This window comes from Tiliqua scincoides, chromosome 8, assembly GCF_035046505.1.
Source record: "Tiliqua scincoides isolate rTilSci1 chromosome 8, rTilSci1.hap2, whole genome shotgun sequence".
NCBI classification, from domain to species: Eukaryota; Metazoa; Chordata; class Lepidosauria; order Squamata; family Scincidae; genus Tiliqua; species Tiliqua scincoides.
The window spans coordinates 7,892,893-7,914,636 of NC_089828.1; the positions used below are offsets into that span (position 1 = coordinate 7,892,893).

At 45.6% G+C, this 21,744-nt stretch overlaps 1 protein-coding gene across 3 annotated transcripts in view; it reads left to right on the plus strand.

Moving 5' to 3' along the window:
* IQCH (IQ motif containing H) overlaps positions 1-21,744 on the plus strand; it is an 87,997-nt gene that overhangs the window by 53,687 nt on the left and 12,566 nt on the right. For all 3 annotated transcript variants that reach the window (XM_066635206.1, XM_066635207.1, XM_066635208.1), the window contains 2 exons: positions 8,734-8,854; positions 10,671-10,957. In XM_066635206.1, coding sequence (XP_066491303.1) covers positions 8,734-8,854; positions 10,671-10,957 — 408 coding nt within the window. The remainder of the gene's footprint in view (positions 1-8,733; positions 8,855-10,670; positions 10,958-21,744) is intronic.

Here is a 21,744-nt window from a genome sequence, read left to right on the forward strand (position 1 = left end):
GGGAAGCTTTTCCCCCTAACTTGCAGGCTCTGCTCTGACTGCAGGTGCAAATGGCAAATGCAAATGGCAGATGCGTTTCAATGTAAGTAAGTGTAAAGTCATGCACATTGGGGCAAAAAATCAAAACTTCACATATAGGCTAATGGGTTCTGAGCTGTCTGTGACAGATCAGGCGAGAGATCTTGGGTGGTGGATGCCTTTGAAAGGGGATTGGACAAGTTTCTGGAGGAAAAATCCATTATGGGTTACAAGCCATGATGTGTATGTGCAACCTCCTGATTTTAGAAATAGGCTATGTCAGCATGCCAGTGCAAGGGAGGGCACCAGGCTGCAGGTCTCTTGTTATCTGGTGTGCCCCCTGGGGTATTTGGTGGGCTGCTGTGAGATACAGGAAGCTGGACTAGATGGGCCTATGGCCTGATCCAGTGGGGCTGTTATTATGTTCTTATGACTACTCCGATTCCCTTGGACAGCTCCCCTCTTGGTCCAGACCTCCTGCTCAGTAGTTACTTCCGATCTCCACATATGGCTCAGGGTTGGTGGAAACAGACATGCCCTACACTCAGGGAAAGCACCCTGTCAGTTTTCTCAGAAGCATTGGATTAACTAACCTTTGTGTGACACACCTGCACACACACACCTCTCAAGTGTTGAGTTCTCCAATGGCAGTCCAGAAGTCTTCTAAAAAGAAGGGCCATCAGGAACAGGATGTCCTGGAAAGAGACACCATGTGGGTCACCCCATTTGGAGAAACCATGAAGTGAACCAATTGTTTATGGAAAGTCATGGGTCTTTCTGTATGAAAGATGGTCTTTCTTTGAGAGAACTGATTGCTGTTCCCTGCTTGGAATGAGCAGTGGAAAGCAGTCATCTTTATGTCTTGGTCGTGAGCTTCCTTCTGACAGCGCCACACTGGCTACTGTTGAAAACAGAATATTGGACCAGATGGACCTTACGGTCCAAGACTCTGATCCAGCTGAGTGATTTGTGCGCTCTTAGGCTGTTAACACCATTTAAGTACTCATTACTTCTTTTCTGGCCCCTGGGTCATAAAGACCTTCATCCAGTGGTCATTCTGTGTGCACAGGAGTGTCAATGCATGCACAAATTGTTTCTCTACCCACAAGGCCACCTCATTCATTTCAGTAGAGGAAGCAATGGAGGAATTAGTTGCAAATTCCCACCCTTCTTCTAATGCTTTTGAGTGTCTAAGGAGGAAGAATTTCTGAAGACACACCCCAGGAGATAACTGAGCAGCCTATTAGGGCTGAATTTCTGTCCCCTGCTGTGCTCACCCTGGAGCACCACTTGAAAGCAAGCATACTGGGGGAGGAGAAATGTGTGTCCACTGCAGTTTCCCCCAGCAATATGCCCAAACCAGCAATTGATTCAGGGAACTTTCCTGCCACTGCTCACAGAGTCAGTTCCTGAATGGGATACTGGCACAGCTCCTGACAAAGAACTAGCTATGCAAAAGGGGGAAGCAATAGGTCTTCAGTCCCAAATACCCAGCCAAGCACTTTACGCTTCTCATGACATTCCTGGCATAGGACAAGGGACAGGAACTACTACACAGAATGTATATATGATTGCTATATGGAGAGCTGGATCTTCCAGCCAGATTATGGCCTCAAATATAAAGAATTGCCATTTGCAGCCATTGTGTGTTTGATGGCTGCTTCAGAATGTCATGTAGCTTAATAGCGGATGGTAAAATTATATGGGCTAACAGAAGATGTCTCCACTAGTCTCTCCACTATATTGCCATCGCTCTCATGTTGTGTTTACCTATCACATCAGAGAACAAGCTGTGATGCTGTCGCTCAGCCAGTTATTATATTTAATGTGGCTGCTGGCGTTCGGGTTTCAGGTGATTCCCTGATTCCTTAATAAAATAACAAGGCACAACAATTATGTCCCTTGGTTAAATTCCTAGGACCCTCCAATAATCAGATATGCAAGCTGTTGGTTTGCATGTCCTATTGATTTAATATTCTTCTAATCAGTACATAAAGCTATGGGCCTGCGGTGTTAATTTTTCATATGCTTACAAAGCACCCTTTGATTTTCTGTCACGCGTTAATTACAGCGTTTTGCCATTAAATAGGAAGCTTTGTGTAAACTAATTACTAGGTAATCATTGTCTACCACGAGCCGTGCTGTTTGGTACCTTTTATTTTATTCGGGGGGGGGGGGGGATGCTCGGATCTCGCAGTCTGGAACCACTATACCTTCCAGCCATTAGCTCTCACTAATTCATAGCATTATTGTGCTAAGATTGTAGGAGTTGTAATTGTTGTGGTATCAGTGCTGTTAATTACCGGAGTAAACAGTTGAAATGGTGCCAAGGTCTATTGTACAAAGCAGAGGAAAGGAGGTTTAAATGTTACTTCCACCATCTGGGGACTGAAGTCTTTGCAAATGCTACAAAACAGCAGTGAGGCAATATCAGTGCTTCAAGCTCCAGGATTTGAGGCCATATGGATTCAGAATATTTTGAATCAATTGAATTTAACTGCCAGTTTTTAGCAATAACCATGCGGAGATGAGGAGGATAAAGCAAGATCACGAAAGAAAATCTAGAATCCATGACTGTCATCCCAGGCCATAAAATGCCTCCGTAGATTATATTAAAATGTTTGTTTTGCTGAATTCCAGGAAGCAGAGAAGGGCTAAGAAATTAATGCAGGTTTAACTGCATGATACCGTAAAAGGACTTCCATTTTTTAAATCATTTCTACAATTAACACAGATTTTCTGTGAGCTCCTTCAGACTTTTGATTGACTGATCGTCGTAGTCATGTTTTAGCATCTGTAGACTTCTTTGCCTATAGGAGTAAGTAAAAGCTAAGCAATATAGTACTGTGGGAGATTTTTTTGTAAAAGGGATGTTTTTTTCGCTTTTTTTTTAAAGAAAGTATTTGGAAAATCTTCATTCCCAGAAGCCCAAGCGAAGTTTTTGCATTGGCTTCTTATCTCCTTTGTTTTCAGGGCCAACATAAGAGTTGCTTCCACCTTACCCCTGAGATTGTCTCCTAGAGATTATCCTTGCCCTGCCATCTGAGATATGGCAGGAGGCACAAGGGACAAGACCTTTCATGTGGAGGCCCCCAGACAGTGGGGCTCCCTGCCAAAAGGATGTCACTTGGCCCCATTCGTTTGGGCAAGCAGCCCTGGGTCTGCTTTTTCAACAAGACTTTGTGATGTCATTTTCTACTTTAGTTTTGTGTCTGCTGCTGGCCCTTGGATTCTTTTTCTGATTTTAGTGTCTTGACTTGTTTCAGTAACTGGCTGAAGTGTTGTTAGCCTTGAGCCAGGTGTTTGTTTTTTTTTTGTTGTTTTTTTTTACAAAACTGGGTTAAAAATATACTGCTGTTGCTGATCATAAGAAGACCAGCAGCAAGGCCCACTGGTCAGATTTGCACAAGCCCAGCTGAAATTGAGAGCTATGCGAAGCTCTGTCCTTGCAGTGAGACTTCCTCAATACAGTACATCCTGCCCCACCTTCCTGCTTCCTCGACAAATGCAAATTCTAAGTCCCCAGTCTGCCTCTTCTTGGAAAAAAAAGTTTTTTTTTCCCCTCCCCAAGGTATCTTTTGGGACTGTAGGTTTTGAGGATAAACAGGGATTCTAGTTTCCTTCTGAGATGAAGGGAATAATAGACCTTTCCCTGAAGCAAGACTTGCTTGCTTAAGAAAATGCCCTCTGTACATTATTAAGAAAATTGAGCCCAGCCAACCCTGCAAGCAGTGGCAGCTTAATTTTAAGCATGTTGGCAGAATAAAACAGTCCGGTTCTTTTGCTGTGCCCCAAAATAAATAGAATCCACTAGCAGCAGAACGGCAGAATACAATTTGCCCTCGGCTCAATTAAATTACCCTCCACCAAGTAAAATAGGCACCGTTACTTTATATTGCAGCCAAATTCTCCTTCTGTGTGTGTGTAATTTTTCTAGCACACAGCCTTAATATTTGTTTTTGAACTGACTCCAAGTTTTGGGAAATCTGTTCTTTCCCCTCCCCATCCGACCGCCTGTAGTCTCTGCACGGCTCATTCAGTGGGTTTGGACAGGAGCAGGCTTTGCCTACCACCCTAGTTTGTTTATTTTTATTGGCCTGCTAACAGATGTTGATGTGGTTCAGGGCACAAGGCAAACATGTGCTTTTAAATGGAGAGAGCATAAGCCCGGAGTTCCACAATGAGGCTTGGGGCCATGGGGGGGTGGTTTGGGGGCTAGAACAATGTTCTCTTGGCATTGTGTCCGTGTTCAGCCAACTTCAGAATGAAGAAAGGATTGATTAATCTGTACATACTGAGATCCTCAGCAAGCACAGTGAGCCAGAAGAGAAAAGCATGACCCATGTGGTGTGGAAAAACAGGAACAGCCGTTTAAGTGGTGGAAAGTTGAAAGAGGGCTAACCGACTTGTTCTAATGGTTGGAGCAAGTGGCTGTTACGTGGCCCACCATTGAAGCGCAACATATGGGCCTCCCTTTGACAAAGCCCCTCTTCAGCCCATAGCAGCCCTCAGCCTGTGCGCTGATCCAGAGCAGAGGGCCGAGGTAATGAGGGACAGGCCTCTCAAGAAGCAGCGAGGAGATAATACCGCATTTGCGGAGCCTTCTGTGGAGTGTTCTCGCCATCCGACATAATGCAAGGCGCTACCCTGGTGAATCACTTGCCATCCAGCTGAAATGGGCCATTAGGTATCGGGGAAAATTGTCTTTTGCTACTTTCAGCAGATGGAGCAAATATTTTACAAAGCCATTTTACATACAAAAACCATTTGCGTGACTTGGTAATGGCAGCTGTTTTACATGATGTTACCTTCCAAAAGAATGTCTCTCATGAAAGGCAAAATTGGGGGGGACTTTTCTTCATTTTAAAATTCACAGTTGCACACTCAAGCATTCAGCCTTAAAAGGAGCATTTGAATTCCAAGCAAGTGTGGCAGGCAATTGATCGCAGCCACACACACACACACACAAAAATTCCAGCATTTTTTTGTTTTTGTTTTTTTGCATAAATTGCAGCTCCAAAGAGCAACAGAAACATGAAAAACTAAACCAGCTCTGAAATACTTGCAAACTGTTGGATGGCGCAGAGTTAGAAAAAGCCACCCTTGCTTGCATTTTAAAAATGGGAGAACCGAAGAGGACCCCTGCTGTTGAATCACACCCAACTGGGTCTCTCTTGCCTAGCCTCCTGCTTCACAGTGTGAGTAGTGTAGCTTCGGGGCGAGGGGGTGGTGTGGTAAGTACTTCAGGCTCTGCAACACATTGTGTAAGCTGTCTCTCCCACCCGCCATCGGAGCCATTCTGAGCAGCAAAATGCAATGCACAGGAGACACCAAATGTATGCATTGGGATCCAGCCCAAAGTCACTAGCTGGAATTACACTATCTAGCACGATGGACAAAACCAAAGCAACTTAAGGGTATGTATTGATTTATAACTAGAGCATCTCCCTTGCATTAAACAATGGGGAGAAAATTTCTGTGGACCAAACAATCCAGCCAGCTCCATACCTCCTTATGGGAAATCATTACTTCTTCCTATATCTCAAATTAGTTATTCTGTATATGAAAGAGAAGAACCAGCGATTCTTCTTCACCCGCTCATCTGCATGGCACTTATAGCCAGCATAGTGCTGTTGTATTGTAATAGAGTCTGTATCCTGTTAGCACATGCCATGGATCCCCACCAGTATACAGGTAGTCCCATGCTCATCTTCTCTCTGCCAGCGAGGTCCATGGCCCAAAGATGAGTCTCTAGTTGTGACTGCCTGCAGTGGCTGTTTCACAGTGGACTCTTGTCACTGGTGAGGTCAAAGAACGGCCAGGCAAGCAGCTGGAATCTCCGTCCAAACCCTAAAGCTTAAAAAAAAGGCAGGCAGTGCAGTTTGGCTTGAGTTTCCTTCTCAAGGGTGAACCGAGAAGGGGAGCAGCTGAGCAGCCCTGAGCCAATCTGTGAGGGAAGCTGGAACTGGAAGAGATGGACTGAATTCCCTGAGCTGCATTGCTGTTGAACCATCTGAGAGAACTGTCACAACCAAAGTTGTCTTTGTTAATAGATCCTGGTACTTTTAAAGAGCTGTGTGGTGCCTGCTTTCATTGGTGCCTTAGGTTCTGGCGGAGTATGTCAGGTTGCCAGAGGGTGAGCTGGAATCAGGGGTTGGGAACTCAGGGGATGTGGCCCTCCTCCCGCGAGGTCTCACAGAGACCGAAGCCCTGGTAAACCAGGGGCTGGTGGCTGTGGAAGAATGACTGGAGTCCCAGGTCAGGGAACTGTGACAGCACCACATCCCCACAGGCATAGCCAAGTGTGGACAAGTACAGTCCCTTCTTCAGAAGGTCATTGTGAATCGGATATTCCTCAAAAGCCTTTTCAAAATCCAAGGGTAATTACCAAATCACCTGGATCACCCTCATCAAACTTATTAGCACTCAAATAATTGATGAGGCAAGGCTCCCCTTTGCAGATGATTCATCAACTTGTTCTTCCATGTGTTCAGCCATGTTTGTCTTCATCGTGCTTCCTGCCAGTTTCCTGCCAGGTAATGAAACATCTCCTGAAGTCTGTGATTTTCAAGAGTGTCCTCGCCTGATGCCACCCCAGATGCTTTCTAGAAAAAAGACTGCTACCTTGGCTGTCTTCTGGAACTCTCTAGTCTGCAGAGTGAGCCAAGCCACAGACTGCAAGATAGTTTGTTCTGAGACTGAGGATCAAAAGTATTGGTGTGTGTCCCACATTTTCAGGCTGGCTTTTGAAAACACAACAGGAACAGTTTCACTTTTGGTGCTCTTTTGAGATTCCATCACTTCCTAATACCATGTGCCCCAACACAGCATTTAAAATGGAGCGAAACCTCCTACCTTCTTTGGCATAGAAATGAACAGCGTGATGCCTCACTAGCCCGTTCTTTGTCAGAAGTGGTGAGAACAGGGGTCCGGGTTTGTTGTGTGAAGTGGGCAATTGGCCCTCTTCTGGAGCATGGGATGTTTCCAATTTCAGGCGGTCGTGAAGCAGAAGGAAAGAGGCCCAAGGGAGGCCGCCGAGTGATCAGGAAGCGGTGAGAGAAGAGCGGCCTGGAGCTCTGCAGATGGAGTCCCTGAGCCTGACATGCTTGCTCAGCGCTCAGGCTTTTGAGCATGGCAGGCAGAGGCTCCCAAGTTAGGACTGGAATCAGTGTTTTGTTGTGTGAACTTGTGGTGGTTTGTGGGGAGGAGAGGAGGGAGGCTAGGGTGGTGCTATACAACCAGGCTGTATGAAATATCCCAACTATGGGCCCAGCCTTGTTGTTCATTTTGCACATTCTTATTTTATCCCATTCTATCCTGCCTTCCTTCCATCATGGAACTTGAGGCAGCATCCATTGATAGGGAACCCAGGTAGCCTCCCATTCAGGCACCAGCTGGGCCCAGATCTGCATAGTTTCAGCAAGATGCATGCACTACGTTCCCTCAAATCAAGCCCTGGAATCCATCCTACAGGTCCCCAGAATATCTTCCCCTCTCAGTGTCTCACAGCCCACTCTTATAGTCTAGTCTGCTGCCAGAACTAGTGATCCAGCAGTGGAACATGCCTTATGGTGACGCAAGCATAGTTGTGTTGGAGTGTGTTACTGCACATTTCTTGGCTGTCACTGGAGACAGCGAGAGGCACCCCACATGTGGTAGCAGCCAGGAGAGGCTTTGCCAGTCCCGATATGTTAGCAGGAGGGTTTTCGTTGGCAGACTAGGGAGAGGGCCTGAGTCAAGTCAGAAGAGGGAGGGGTGTATCCTGGTGTGAGCAATGTGCGGTAAGATGGTATCCCCTCCAAAGCCTCCCAACACACCCCCTTTCTCCCCTCGGAATTGCACCAGCTACACACAGCTGGCACAGGTCTGAGGAGACTCATAGGCAATTGGGGGCTTATTGAAGGGTAAGAGACAGTATTTTCCCTTGCCTCATCCAAGCCTCCCAATCAGTCTCTCCCCCCCCCCCCCATAGTATACAGCACTGCCTGTTTTGGTTCTCCTGCACGCTATAGTGGAGAGGGGGGTGTTGGATAAGGTTAGGCTGTCAGACTAGAATCCTGTCCATGTACTTGAGAATAAGTTCCATTGAATTCACTGGGGCTTGCTTCTGATTAGACATGCCTAGGATTGTGTGTTCATGGGAGAGTCTCACAGTCTTATGAGCTGTCTCAAGATTACAGATTGTGGTGCTCTAGTGACCTGTACAGGATGGATGCCAAGAAGGTAGAGACATAACCAGACTGTTTATTTAAAGTGGGCCAGTAGCGAGGCCGGGGCTGAGTCCTCCAGAGGGAAAGGAAAAATGCCTTCACATAAAGAGCTAATCTGTGGACTTTCTTTTTAAGGGTGACTAGAGTTCTTGTGACTCATCATACATCAACAGCAATTGTTCTGATCTGTCACCTTCTCTATTTTGTTTCTCTTGTTTAGTTTTCTACTTAGAAGGAAGAAATTTAAAAAAAAAATGAAACTTAAAATAAATCATGGAACAAATGATTAAAAGGAAGACCAGCTTTTCAGAGGGACAAAACATAGCCTCAGATTCATGAAAGGAGAATGAGAAAAAGACGGGGGAAACATTTAAAAAAAGACTTTCTGGCTGTGGTTAAACAGTAACCACACTGCCTGTAGGAGGCCTGGTTTTTAATCACCCCACAAGCAGTTTTCATTTCTGCAGTAAAATTGCTTGTGGTTCTATTTAATTTGTTTCTGCAGGAACCAGCTTTGGCGAAGATCTCCCAGGAGCTGCCGGGCCTTTTAGCACAGCACGCTCAGGCTGTCAATGAGAAACGATTTCCTACATGGGCAAAATTCCTCCAAACGTTTGTGAGTCAAGGTAAATAAGACTGCTAAGTTCCTGCTAAGTGCTGTAAGGGATAATTATATCACTGGCACTTTGTCCTCATTCATTGGGATATCTTGGCACCCACCCACCCCTTTCGTTTCAGTTACCGTTTTTTAACTTGTTCCAGCAAAGAATGAAAACTCAGGACAGGTGACTTTGCACGTGCTGAGGGGTGGTGGGCTTGACCCTTTGGGGGGAAAGTGGAATCTTCTGCCTAGAAAAGTTCAAGGAACTGGTGCATGTTCAGGACTGACCATAGTGGCAAATGCTGTTGGGGAGCAGCTAGGAGAAGAAAGAAGCTCTCTCAGAGTCACTTTAAGAGTCACTCAGAAGGGAAGTTACAGTGTGGCTGCACTGTATGGCTTTGCCCTGGGAGACACACATGCTTGCAAGAAAAGCTTTTCCAGGCACCAGTTTTGCAGCCTGATGAATGCACTCTGCAAATCTGTGTATGGTTCCTTATTCTGCAGACAGCCCAATCCTATGCATGTCTACTCAGAAGTAAGTCCCACTGCATTCAATTGGGCTTACTCAAGGAAAGTGTGCATAGGGTGCAGGACACTGACCCCAATCTTTCAGTGACTGGGACTTCTGTTTGGCTTCTAAGATTTCCTTGGGCTTCAGCTGACCATTCTTAGGCATAACAAGGGCTCAGCTCACTTTCTCAGAATGTGATTTCTATGTCAGCCATTGTGATCAGTGGGCCAAAGCAAATGCACAGATGTGGCTATGCCCCTTCCAACAAATCTCCTGTATAATCTTTATTTATTTGTATTTTATTTCATGGGTGCACATTCTGCCTTGCCGCCATTTGGTCCTTCAATATGGCCTGCAAGCACGTTTGAATGAAGTTGTTCCTCGTTTCCGCAGGGGCTGGTTTCCAGGGTGCTTTTGGCTTCCAGCAAGATTTTCCACCCTAGAACAAACCCACTCTTTATGTCTGTAATTTTGTGATTACTTCAACATACACAAAATCACACACCTCTCAGGAATGGATTTGTGACAGTGAACAGCCTCTCCCCGCAGGCATTCAAGTCTAGGAGACACTCCACTTATACCAGTCAGCACCAAAGAAATGGGAATTCGCAGCGACCCCTTGAAATCAGTGTCAGCCCAATTCTATCCTTTTCCCCATCATAGCCTGCAGCCATGCCAGGACAGGCTGCGCTGCATGCCGTGGCTGGGGTGGGGGTGGTGATTGGAAGGTTTGGGAGATGGGAAAATATTTTCTTTTACCCCTCTGTCGGCCACCTTTAGCTGGTGCAAGTCCAAGGAAACAGAGGAGTATGTCGACAGGACCCAGAGGGATAGCATCTAACACAAGTTGCCTATGCTGGGTGCCACCTCCTCTCTCCTCCAATATGTTTCTGTCCCTCCCCCCATTCTGCCACAATCCTCCCTCCCTCTTCATCCTGCTGACTAACCAGTGGATCCTCTCCTTGCTGCCGCATGGGATCCTCCTGGCTATCAGCAGAGGTGGCTTGGAATTGCCCAGCTGCATGTGCTTCTGGAATGATGTTTGCAACACTGTAAAGTATGCTCCTCTGCCAGAACTCTAGTTCTGACACGGAGTAAGCAGGTAGGATTGGGCCATGGACCCTCCACCATGCTGATGAGGTTTGAACTTCTTTATTTGGGGGACAGCCACTTTCACTCTTTTGTTTTATTTATCATGGTGATAAAATATAAAATGCAGGAAATACTACAACAGCCGCTTCATTTGTACAGCAAGTAGGTCAGCCCTGGATGGAATCTGAATGCTGAGTGCATTCTTGGCTTAACGGTTCCTTTGTCTACCTCTGACCAGGTGGAATCATAGAAGCCTTCCCACCTTCAGACAGCATCACTGGCCTTACAGTGGATATGTTAATAGAGCCGTCAGGAGAGATCACCATGGTTTCTTCTGGAGACCAGATTCATGCAGACGGTCCCTTGCGATCTTCAGGAACCACCCTTCCTCAGGCTTCTGTTGAAACAAGTGTCCTTAATTTGCTGTCTTTGAAGATTGCAGAGGCCTGCAAGTCCAGGGGAGTTGTGGGATACTTCTCAATTGATTTTGTAACATTCATCCACCCCAAAACATTGGGGCAACAGGTGAGCCACTGAAGCAGAATTTTAACCCAGCAAATGCTATGAGATCTGATTGTGACTTTCAGAAATGTGGAGGAACAAGTTCTCTGCCCTCCACTTTCTCCTGCTGTGCAGATAAGTGTGCTAATGTTGTGGAAGTGCTCCAATGTTGTGGAAGTTTGGATTGAGCCAATTTGAGCCAGGGCCCAGAGACTGGCATGGTTCTTAGGCAAAGGGCCTGATTTTTGCTACAGTGCAGCACCCCAGATCAGGATGGTCAGAGGGGGTACTACCACTCATCAGACCAGCCAAAATAGATGATCTGAGGAGACAGGAGGGTTCCAGCTGACCCTATATAAGTGCTGCTTCAGGCTTGGTTCCTCAGTCTGAGCATCTTGTCATGAGAGTAGCCATACAGACTCCTATGAATGGTGGGGTATAAATTCTTTAAATCAGTGTTTCTCAAACTGTGGGTTGGGCCCCACTAGGTGGGTCGTGAGCCAATTTCAGGTGGGTTCCCATTCATTTCATTATTTTATTTTTAATATATTAGACTTGCTGCTACCATGGTATGTGACTGCATTTGGGGAAATGTTACAGACCTGTACTTTTAACAAGCTATTATGTATAATCTTTTAACAATTATAGTAAATGGGACATACTCCTGGGTAAGTGTGGGAAGGATTGCAGCCTAGGATTGTTAAAAATTTTCCTGTTTGATGATGTCACTTCTGGTCATGACATCACTTCCGGTGGGTCCTGACAGTTTCTCATTCTAAAAAGTGGGTCCCGGTGCTAAATGTGTGAGAACCACTGCTTTAAATAAATAAATAAATAAATAAATGTGCCTACCCTCTAGCCCATCCCGTCTCTATTCGCTGTTCTGGCTCTCAGCTTCTGGCTGACCTGGACTAGATGGGCCTATGGCCTGATCCAGTGGGGCTGTTCTTATGTTCTTATACTTGTCTCTGCCCTTCCAACAGACCACTTAGGAGTGTGATCCCACAGGGTCCTGTGATCCTCAGGATGTGTGTAATATTGAGTATAGTACAGAATTATCATCTACTTTTAAGATGCACTTGGCAAAATATCATTTTTTGATTGGCTCCTTTGATATAGGAAAGGGGAAGATCCATCCAGAAAAAGTTTGCATATTGGAATAAGGGTTGCTGGAGAAAGTGGTGACATCACACTTTCAAATGCTCCCATTTTTATCAAGGTTGGTGCCCATAAAAGGTTGTATTGAACACTGCATTCCTTGTTTACAAATCAAGTAGCTAGTCCTTAAGTCTGCAGGTGTTTGATTTCAGATAAGCTTGAAACCCTATACGTCATTTCTGATGAAATATTTTTAAAATCGAGGGTTGTGTTGGCATTTGATGCCCTTTCCTCTTACCCTGCCCCCTAAGCCTAGCTAGACTAGTTCAAATTCTTAGGAAACCAGATATAGGGAAGAGAAGCCAGTGTGCAAACAAGGACTTGTACACACACCTGCAAGATTTGCTTGGATGGCAGAGTGTTGGGTGTTGACACTTGTCAGCCTCAGCCTTACCAGCAACACTCAGCTGCAGCTCTGAGGTGCACACCTGTAGCCTGCTGCAGGGAAGGGGTAGGCGGAAGGTCAGTGCTTCCTGCTCTCTTGCTGGCAGAGCCTTGTTGGGCACAAGTGGGTCCCTCCCTCATGGTGCTGATGACTTCCCCGCCCTCTGCCATCACAAAAGTCATCTTGCTCTCTTCTCATATTTCTTCATACCGCCTCCGCTCTTCTCTCTTTTCTCACCCAGTTGTTCTACCTTGCAATTTCCTGTGTTTCTCAGCTTGTGCCACAACTTTAACATTACTTAAGCTGAGGGTGTTTTTTTTTTTTTTAACTTAATTAGATATAGAGGCAATTAATGATGCCATCTGTCTTGTTGTGAGAGAGAGAGATTACACCAAAGATTGTACTTCTGAAAGCATTTTTTTTTTTTTTGCAAACTAGGAACCCTATTAGACTTGTTTGCACACTCTCACACTAATTTCCCAGTTCCCATTTTAGATCAGTAGCTCAGAGGCTCCAATAAATTCTCTGGAACTACTGTACATTCAGGCAGCCTTCCGAAGTTATACTTTACAGAAAATAACCAAAGATCTATGCTGGTTTCCCTAAACCTAAAAATTAAATATATCATTAAACATCTGCTACCAGTACAGTCAAGCAGTAGTTAAATATCTTTAAATCCCAGAAACTGTCACCGTGATATGAATCTTTTGCATAAAAACACAGCTGTTGAAGCAATATAAAATAGCCAGATTTTTACTGGGTATTCACAACTTAGATGCACCAAAAGAGTGGAGCCAGAAGACTGCAGCCAAAGGCTGTGCTGGGCACACACCAGGAAATCAGCAAGCAGTGGGCAGCCAGGAGTCAAGAGCAACAAGCAAGCCAAGAACAGCCTCTGGAGCCAGGAAGACCACTATTGCCTGGGACAAAGTCCTGACAAAAGCAAGAAGCTCTTCCTGCTTGGAGGAGACCAGTGGTCATCCTGGGTGGCAGAGATCAATCCAGAACCTGAGAGTCCTTTACTGGCTGGGAAGATGTTCCCACCCACAGTCCTGGTGGCTCAGCACATGGGTCAGTCACAAACAGAGTCAATTATTCCTGGTTCACATTGGTGAAGCAGCCCAGGACTGGGCACAGGTTTTTAGGGCATCTGTTCCCAAGAGACCACCAGCAAGTGGCATTAGCCAACAAAGAGTGGAGAAGCTGGAGCACGCAAAGATTCTCCCAGCCCTGTGCCCTGGTAACTCAGGCAGGCAAATTCAGCCATATGCATATCATTTGTGACTTGTAAAGCCACAATTATTTATTATTTGTAAAGCCTTCCCCTGCCTGCAGGTTATGTTTTGCTTCTGCTGACCTCCTAGACCTAGGCAGATTCCTGTTGCTCTCAGGGCCCCAGCAACAGCCTTACACCACCCTCTGGAGCCAGCCAGGATGCATGATCCAAGAGTTGCACCCCAGCACCTTCTGCTCACCAGGACTTTGCATCTCAGATTGTGCAAGGCAACTGCCTTGTTCGATAAGATTCCTTGGGCTGGTTGCTTGAAAAGGCTTCATGTGGCCTGTTGGGATGGGCATGTGCTGAAGAGGTTGTGAGAGCAACTCCATTCACATGTTGCACACTAGCCACATAGATGCTACAACAGACAACTGGAAACGTTTGGCCACAAGGACAGCCACATTTCTGTATTCCTTTAAACAGCAGGGGTATTGCTGCCTCTCCACACAAGGTGACATGGATCTCCTCCTGATCCAGGTGGCTCGGAGGAGTCAGGTTCAATCGAAGGAACATGATGTGTATGTGCAACCTCCTGATTTTAGAAATGGCTATGTCAGATGCAAGGGAGGGCACCAGGATGCAGGTCTCTCAAGGAGCATCTGGTGTGCTCCTTGGGGCATTTGGTGGGCTGCTGTGAGATACAGGAAGCTGGACTAGATGGGCCTATGGCCTGATCCAGCGGGACTGTTCTTATGCAGACGCAGCCTATGCATTCATTTGCTGACTTCCATCTAGTTCCCGCCTGTCTCTCCTCATGGAACTCCACGTAATGGAGCCATTTAGTTATTTGATTTTCTCTGTAAACCGCTTTGTGAACTTTTAGTTGAAAAGCGGTATATAAATACTGTTAATAATAATAATAATAATAATGTCCATGAAGGTGTTCCCAGGCAGTCTCCCAGGCACTGACCAGACATTGCCCTGTTGACCTTTAGGAAGGAGACTTCTTTGTGTGCCCTCAGACCATAACCTGGGACCTTGATATCACACAAACTAGCCCTCAGGCTGAATTTGCATACAGCAAAATGGGAAGCCTAGGTCCCAGGCGGTGAGGTTCCTGGCTCTGCAGGGGAGCTGCTTGTGGGTCCAGTGGAACCCAAGCCAAGGAGCGTGGTCCAAGTTAGGGAAAAGCCAGGCTCTAAAAAACAGGCAGTAGAGGACCAGTGTCAGGAAGCATAGTCCAGGACAGACCAGAAACCAGATCCAGGAAGGCAGCACTGCAAGGGAAGGAGCCAGGCAGGGTCTTCTCCAATGAGACCAATGTTTCAATGGCTCCTCAAGGCCTGGGATTCCCAGAGTGATCACTGGGGGTCAGTTGAGTTGGGTACTCAGTCCTATGACAGACAAGCATTGCAGCCTGCAAGACTTGTGGTTCTGTAAAATGCTGGTGGTAAGAACAACAAAAGAGCCCTGCTGGAGCTGGCCAAAGGCCCATCTAGTCCATCTTCCTGTAACTCACAGTGGCCCACAAGATGCCTCAAGGAGCACTCAAGAGAACAAGATACTCTTGCAAGAGTTCCGTCACTGGAGTCTGGCAGCTCAGAGACTCAGTTCAAGGCAGGCTCACCCACCCACCCACACACTCCAGCACATCACATTATTGTTGTTATTAGGAATATTTATATACATCATGTGAGCACCCCACTGAGCTCTCATGATACAGCCTTAAATACTTTAGAAAGACTGGAGGGCGTATGACATGTTACATTGGAATGTACCTACTGTACTCTTGGTAGCTGCATTTTCTTCTGGTCAGGTCAGTGCATGACCACCTGTTGGCCTCTGGCTTGATCCTGCTCCTACGGTTGTTTACACACTCCCTCAATTATTCCCTTGGTTCATCCTTCTACATAAGATAAGTTCTGTGTTTGCAAGAACTGAGCCACCTGCCTCCTGGCTTCCTGATAAGCAACAAAACCCTCTGTTTTTCCAAAAGAGCAGCAATGAAATGGTTCTCATGCAGCTTCTTTCTCCAATGGATCTTATTCTGTTTGTAAATCAAAGACTCTGTTTAAAAAATGAAACAGCAATTATACAAGCAGCAGCAATCAACACTGGGTGTTTCCTGGGGATTATTGATCAGGTTGGAGGAGTTGATGGCCCAGATCAAAGGACTGCATACTCCCCCAGCACTTTCCAGCAGTTGAAACCAACTCCATTGGCCAACCAGGTCCCATGGGCTGTGATGTTCTTATATGACATGTAATGTCCCTGGTTTCAAGGAGAATTCAGCTGTTCCCAAATTGGCATTCCTATGTCTGGAATGAGTCTTTCTACCAAATTTCTCAAATGTCAAAGAGAAAAGATTCTGGATTCTACACACCAATGTCCAGGTGCCCTCTTTTGCAGTCACATCCCTGGGGCTCCTTCCTGCTGAACTGAGAATGGATTTGATCTGCATGCATAGAAGGAAGGGAAAGAGAAATAGGCAGGTTACCAAAGAATGACTTGAAGTGCAATGAAGAAAACACCCATTTCTGTAGAACAATGTGGCCTGGCCTCCTTTTGCTGGGGGGTTTGCTGGTGAAGAGATAAAAACTAACCAGTATGCAACAAGAGGCAAAAAAAGAACAAGTTTAGTCTTGAGTAAATGCGTGGTAAACTCACACACACACAACCCTTTAAAAGAACCCTTTTACACACACACAACCCTTTAGCGCTGTCACTGTGGCCCAGTGGTGAGGCGCTCAGGAAGTATCAGAACCAGTGGCATAGCTAGAGGGGGTGCAAAGCACTGCGTTTTGCAGGGAGCCTCATTGAGGTGCGTAAGTGGCCCCTTCGGAGCCATTCCCTGTGGTGGGAGCAAAACAGAGGTGATCACCTCCATTTTGATTCCACTGCTGGGAATGGCTTCAAAGGGGGGGAGGAAGGGGCTGCTTGCATGCTGCGGGGGGGGGGGGCTTTGCACTCCCTCTAGCTATGCCACTGATCAGAACTCCAGTTTACACATGGAGCTTCACCTCCCTATCCCAGCTGCCCCTTTCAGTGTGGCAGAGGGTGCTCAGTGTTCCTACCCCTTCACACGCATGGTGCTGAGCCACCTACTAATGAATGGGAGAGCTCTTCATAATTTAATTTGGTTTCTGAGCTTCACTGGTGCACACATTAGGCTTAGTATTGAGCTTTATGTGCCTTGCATCTCTTTATTCAATACTTGCTTTTTTGCAAGCAAATTTTTGGGTTGTATTCAAAGAAAGTGAATCCTGATGTGGAACTATAGAAATCAAAGGGGACACATTAGTTGTGATTAACTTCTCATTATTTCCAATGGGACTTATCAGAATTCACTTCCTTTGCATACGACCCATTATCTGTGATTATTTTGCTGAGAAAAACAAAACATTGAAATTATCCACAACACTTAATCCATATTAATACTTCTTTGGGTCCATTATTTCACTGATTAAAAGCTAGAAAGAGAACAGAGGAAAATGTCTTTAAATTAGTTTAGAAAACAGGCATAGAATGTATCAAAATAACCTGTTGGAAGAGAGAAGGCAATCAGATCAGAGAGCTCTTTGTGTCAATTGTTGTCATGATTAAAGAGACCTGCGTGTTTTGAAGAAGGGGGAAAAAAGTCAGCCAAGCCCTGAAGCAAATAAAGGCAAATTGGATTCTTAAAGGAAAGCATCACCAGTTCTGAGAAGGGGCACTGGAGCCTTTTTCCCAGAAAGGCAAGTGGCCTTGCAATGCAGCTTTTGCACAGTTGTTGAGATCTATATTTCGAACCTTGGTTTTAGAAGCCCTTTTCACCAGTACTATTAAGCTGTGGCTGGGTCTACTAAGAGATAAACCATGTAATGGAAGTTATTGGTGAAAATAAAACCTTTTGTACAGCATCACCACATCCATTATCCAGTATATACATCTCCAGTGGGAGGCCACCTCCACCAAAGGAATGTCTCACCATATCTCTGCAATTAGGGTGATGTAGCAGAAAAGCATCACATCACAGCTCAACAACACAGAGTCGTTTCATGCGGTTTTCAGCATCCCTGACAAAAAGCCTATTAGATGAGGAGGTCTGAAGCCAGTTGATGACAGTGGGTACCAGCCGCCTCTCTTGGGTAACTTGCCCTGAAGCAAAAGGAATCTACACCAGGGTGCAGAGGAGCTCTTCCCTTGGCAGGGCTTGTCCTGGAAAACTGCCTGGTGGGTGTGTTCCAGTGGCAGGATGAGGCCAGATGGGGTGGCATGAACCCCATCATCATGGCATTGAAGGAAAAGAGTGTGGCTATTCAAATGCCAAATGTACAGAATGACTGTCCCAGGTATATGAAACACTTCTCAGGCTATGTGCAATTTTTTTTTCTGTTAGTCTTTTTGTGATAAAAATAGTGAGCAATTGAGAAACTGTGATAGAAATAAAGGAAACAAGAAAAAGACATCTGGCACAGGGTTGTGGACTTCAGAAAAGAGCCAGAATTTCCAGAAGAATCAACATCCTGGGTGAAAACCACCTAAGTCATTTCACATGTCGCAGGTACCAGGTTTGATCTTTATCTCAGGAAATCAGAGTTGCCGACTTTCAAAAACAATTGCCATGAAGCCTACCTCCATGAAACTGATCATTATCCTGTAGAACAGCAGCATTGATCTCCTGTGTTGGGCTGTTATGAATTGCACAGCCTGGAGAGTGAAAATAGAGAACTCTATAAACACCTCGTTGAACATGAGAGGAAAAGAGCAAGCCTGTGTGGCTGCTGTGAAATGAGGCGGGGCTGGCCAGGCTTTTTCTTCTCTTTTTCCTCATCTTAGAATTCTTTGAACATTGCCCTGGAAAGCTGGAAAAGGGAGAAGCCACCAACGTGATTTATTTGAACTTTCAAGCTGCCTTTGACCAAGTTCCTCACAAGGAGTTGTTCTGTGAGAGGTAGAGCACTTCAGAGACAGAGAAGTGACTGAGAGACAGCAAAGAGTGAGACTTAACAGTCAATTTTCAACTTAACACAGTCCAAAGAGTGTCCTTCCCACAGGTTACATTCTGAGACTGATACTATTAATAAATGTCTGACTGCGAAAGGAAGCAAATGGTCACTTGGCAGCATTTCTCCCCACTGATAAAAATAACTAAGACACATTTACCAGCCCCTGTTGACATGTCCAAACAAGATGTGCAGAAACTTTCCATGGGCTTGGAAGAGCATTGTGAATGGTTGTGACTCAAGTTTAGATGAACTTACCTTTTGAAAGCTTTTCCAGAACAGGTGAGTTACCACCAAGTTTTCCTCATGCAGTTAATAGAAGTAAAGTAGAAAATGACAGAAAGAGAAAGTAAAGACAGCATAATGATGAAGATGACAGAAATCTGCCCAGAAGATAACTCTGCCCAGCTGTATCTTTGTACTCTGATTTTACAATGACAGCTCTGCTGCTGGAGAGGCAAGTCGCTTTCCAAATCACGTAGTGGCTTGCTTTCGGCACTGGAAATGCAGTCATGAAATTAGGAAGCAAATCTCGTTCGTGAATCATGGATGGTGTAAAAAATGTGAAATATAAATGTTGTTATTACTACACACATGTCCTTGATTTGTTTAGTGTCTTTGGCAGAATGTGCTTCACAAGTTTGAGGTATTCTGTCAGTTACCACTAGATGGCAGCCAAATAAGATAACAGTCCTCAACCCCTGGCTAAAATATTCAGTCCCATTGTGAATTTTAACCATAATAAAGAGAGCTCTCTTCTGAGAATCCCTGGCATTAATATTTTACTAATTGGCATTTTTACAGTGTCATCCAACCACTTCTTTAAAAATAGCAGGTGCACTCCTTATAATAATGTGGAAGTCAATATTGGATGCAAAAAGAAACAATTAAACCAGAGAAAGAAAGCGATAATTTAGTAACTGTTTAAGAATTTATGCTTCTCTGCCCTTCCCAAGTTTTAAAGCTAAAACATTTTTATGGCAGCTGTAAAGAATGACACCATAACTGTGGCTTCATTCACTTGCCACAGTTTTGTTTTGCAAAGTAGGCCTCAAGGGCTTTTGGCTTTGGGAGTTGCAAGCAGAACATGTTCTGGTGATGAGTCTGTCAGTTCTAGCTGCTGGGTCTCTGCTCACCTCCCATATCCCGTATTAGATCAACTACTTGGAGATGGTCACATTTTTTCTGATTGCACTGAAAGCCGTCATGGTGGAAAGAGAGGGATGGAGAAGTTGAAAGACTGCTGCTCCTTCTTGCCACATGACTGGCCAGCCTGACTGGTGAAGTGCCCCAAGCAAGTTACCTATGATGAGTGCCTTTGATGCCGAAACTGGAGCCCCAGGATCCTTTGTGAATGCATCCCATGGAGGTTCAGCATACTAAAGCTGCAACCTGCGGCAAAATGTCTTAGCTGGTCCCGGTTATTTGAACAAAAGTGAGAGTGTTTTAAGGTGAAACATTTCAGGATTTTGTTTGCCTTTTGCTCTGTAACGAGCCAGCCGAGCAGACTGTTCCACCAATCCCGCAGAACCTATGGGACCCATTTCCCCTAGTCAGTGAACAGAACAGGCCATAGCCTGCTGGGCTCTGATGGGATCCAGTTACATCAAAGGAAGTTTGGAAATGGCTTCCTTGCAGTCCTTTCCCTCTTTATTTACTTATTTTGTTCCTTAAATGACAAACATGTCAGAGAAGAAACACAGTCCCTTTCCCAAAAGGACGTGGCATCAAGAAGTTCAGGTAGATGGCTTGACAGAGGTGTTATGTGGATGGGGCAGAGAAAGATGAACTGGCAGCAGGCCATGCAGCCTTTGGGAGACCTGTGAAGGAGAAGACTCCAGGCACAGGAAGCAGCATGGAAGAAGGATGGAGGGTGGATGACACAAGAAAGGCAAGGCAAGGCGGTGGAGATATGCTTGGAACTGAGAGATTATGAGCCTGAAGCCGATGCAAGGTATGACAGATGCCAGTACAGAGACTTAAGGAGAAGAGTGATGGGATTGTAGCAATGCGAATGAAATATGATTTCTGCAGAAGCACTTCACTCAAGGCAGTCTGAGATCAATATCCGTCTCCGCTAGAGTCAACAGTACAACTTGCTGAGTTCTGATGCACAGGGATTTAGCCCCAAAATCTTCCAGAGAAAATAAAACATTTCCATTAACTATGAGGCTAATAGGACTCCGTTCATATCTGCTCCCCAATTCCCTTTTCATAAAACGTCTCCTTTTTCTGATCTCTTAACATCAGAAAGGCCATCACTACCTGCCCATGAAACAAAGTTTGGACTGGAAAGCTACTGCAGGCATCAGGGCACAGTGGTGTGATGTGGTGGAGAGGTTGGCTCAAGCTGTGGTTGAAAGGTTTGGGGAGTTTCTTCTGCAGCATAGGGGAGTTGTGGGCTTGCTGTCTTGTATCTTGCAATCCCACCTGAAAGACAGGCAGGCAGGCAGACGTCATCTTTACCACAGTTCAGCTAATGTGTTTTAAAAGCCACCTCTCCTTTAGTGTTGCCAACACACTATATTTGGTGGCAATTGATTTCTTGTGAAATGGCATGGGGGGAGGCAGAGAGGAAGTTGTGTGTTGTGTGTGGAAGAACTACTGCGTCCTGGCATTGAAGCCTGCATTTAAAGAAGGAAGCTGAGATTTTCAGGAGGATAAATTCTCTGCTCGACACCAAACCTTCCCTATTGAAGCTGTGCAGAATAAGAGCAGCTTCTGCCAGCACCAATGGGAAGGATCAGAAATGCTTTAGTGTGCATCAGTCCTTGCCAGGGATCAGGGGTGGGTTGGGCATCCTGCCCAGCTGGCTTCCTCAGTGCAGGGGATAAGAAAGCCACAAGCCCTCAAGTCCCTCTGCTTGACACTTTTCCCCACATTTCCAGGGCGAAAAATGTCTCTGGAACTCAAAGTTGCAGTGTGAAGATGCTCTGCACATCACCTTGTTCTCTAGGAAAGTGAGCCCAGCAAGGGGAGTTGGTTCTAGAAAGTAGCAACAAGGGTAAGGCATAGCATGATCACAAGATGTCCCCTTCCTCCTTGACCACTTATTCCTGTATGT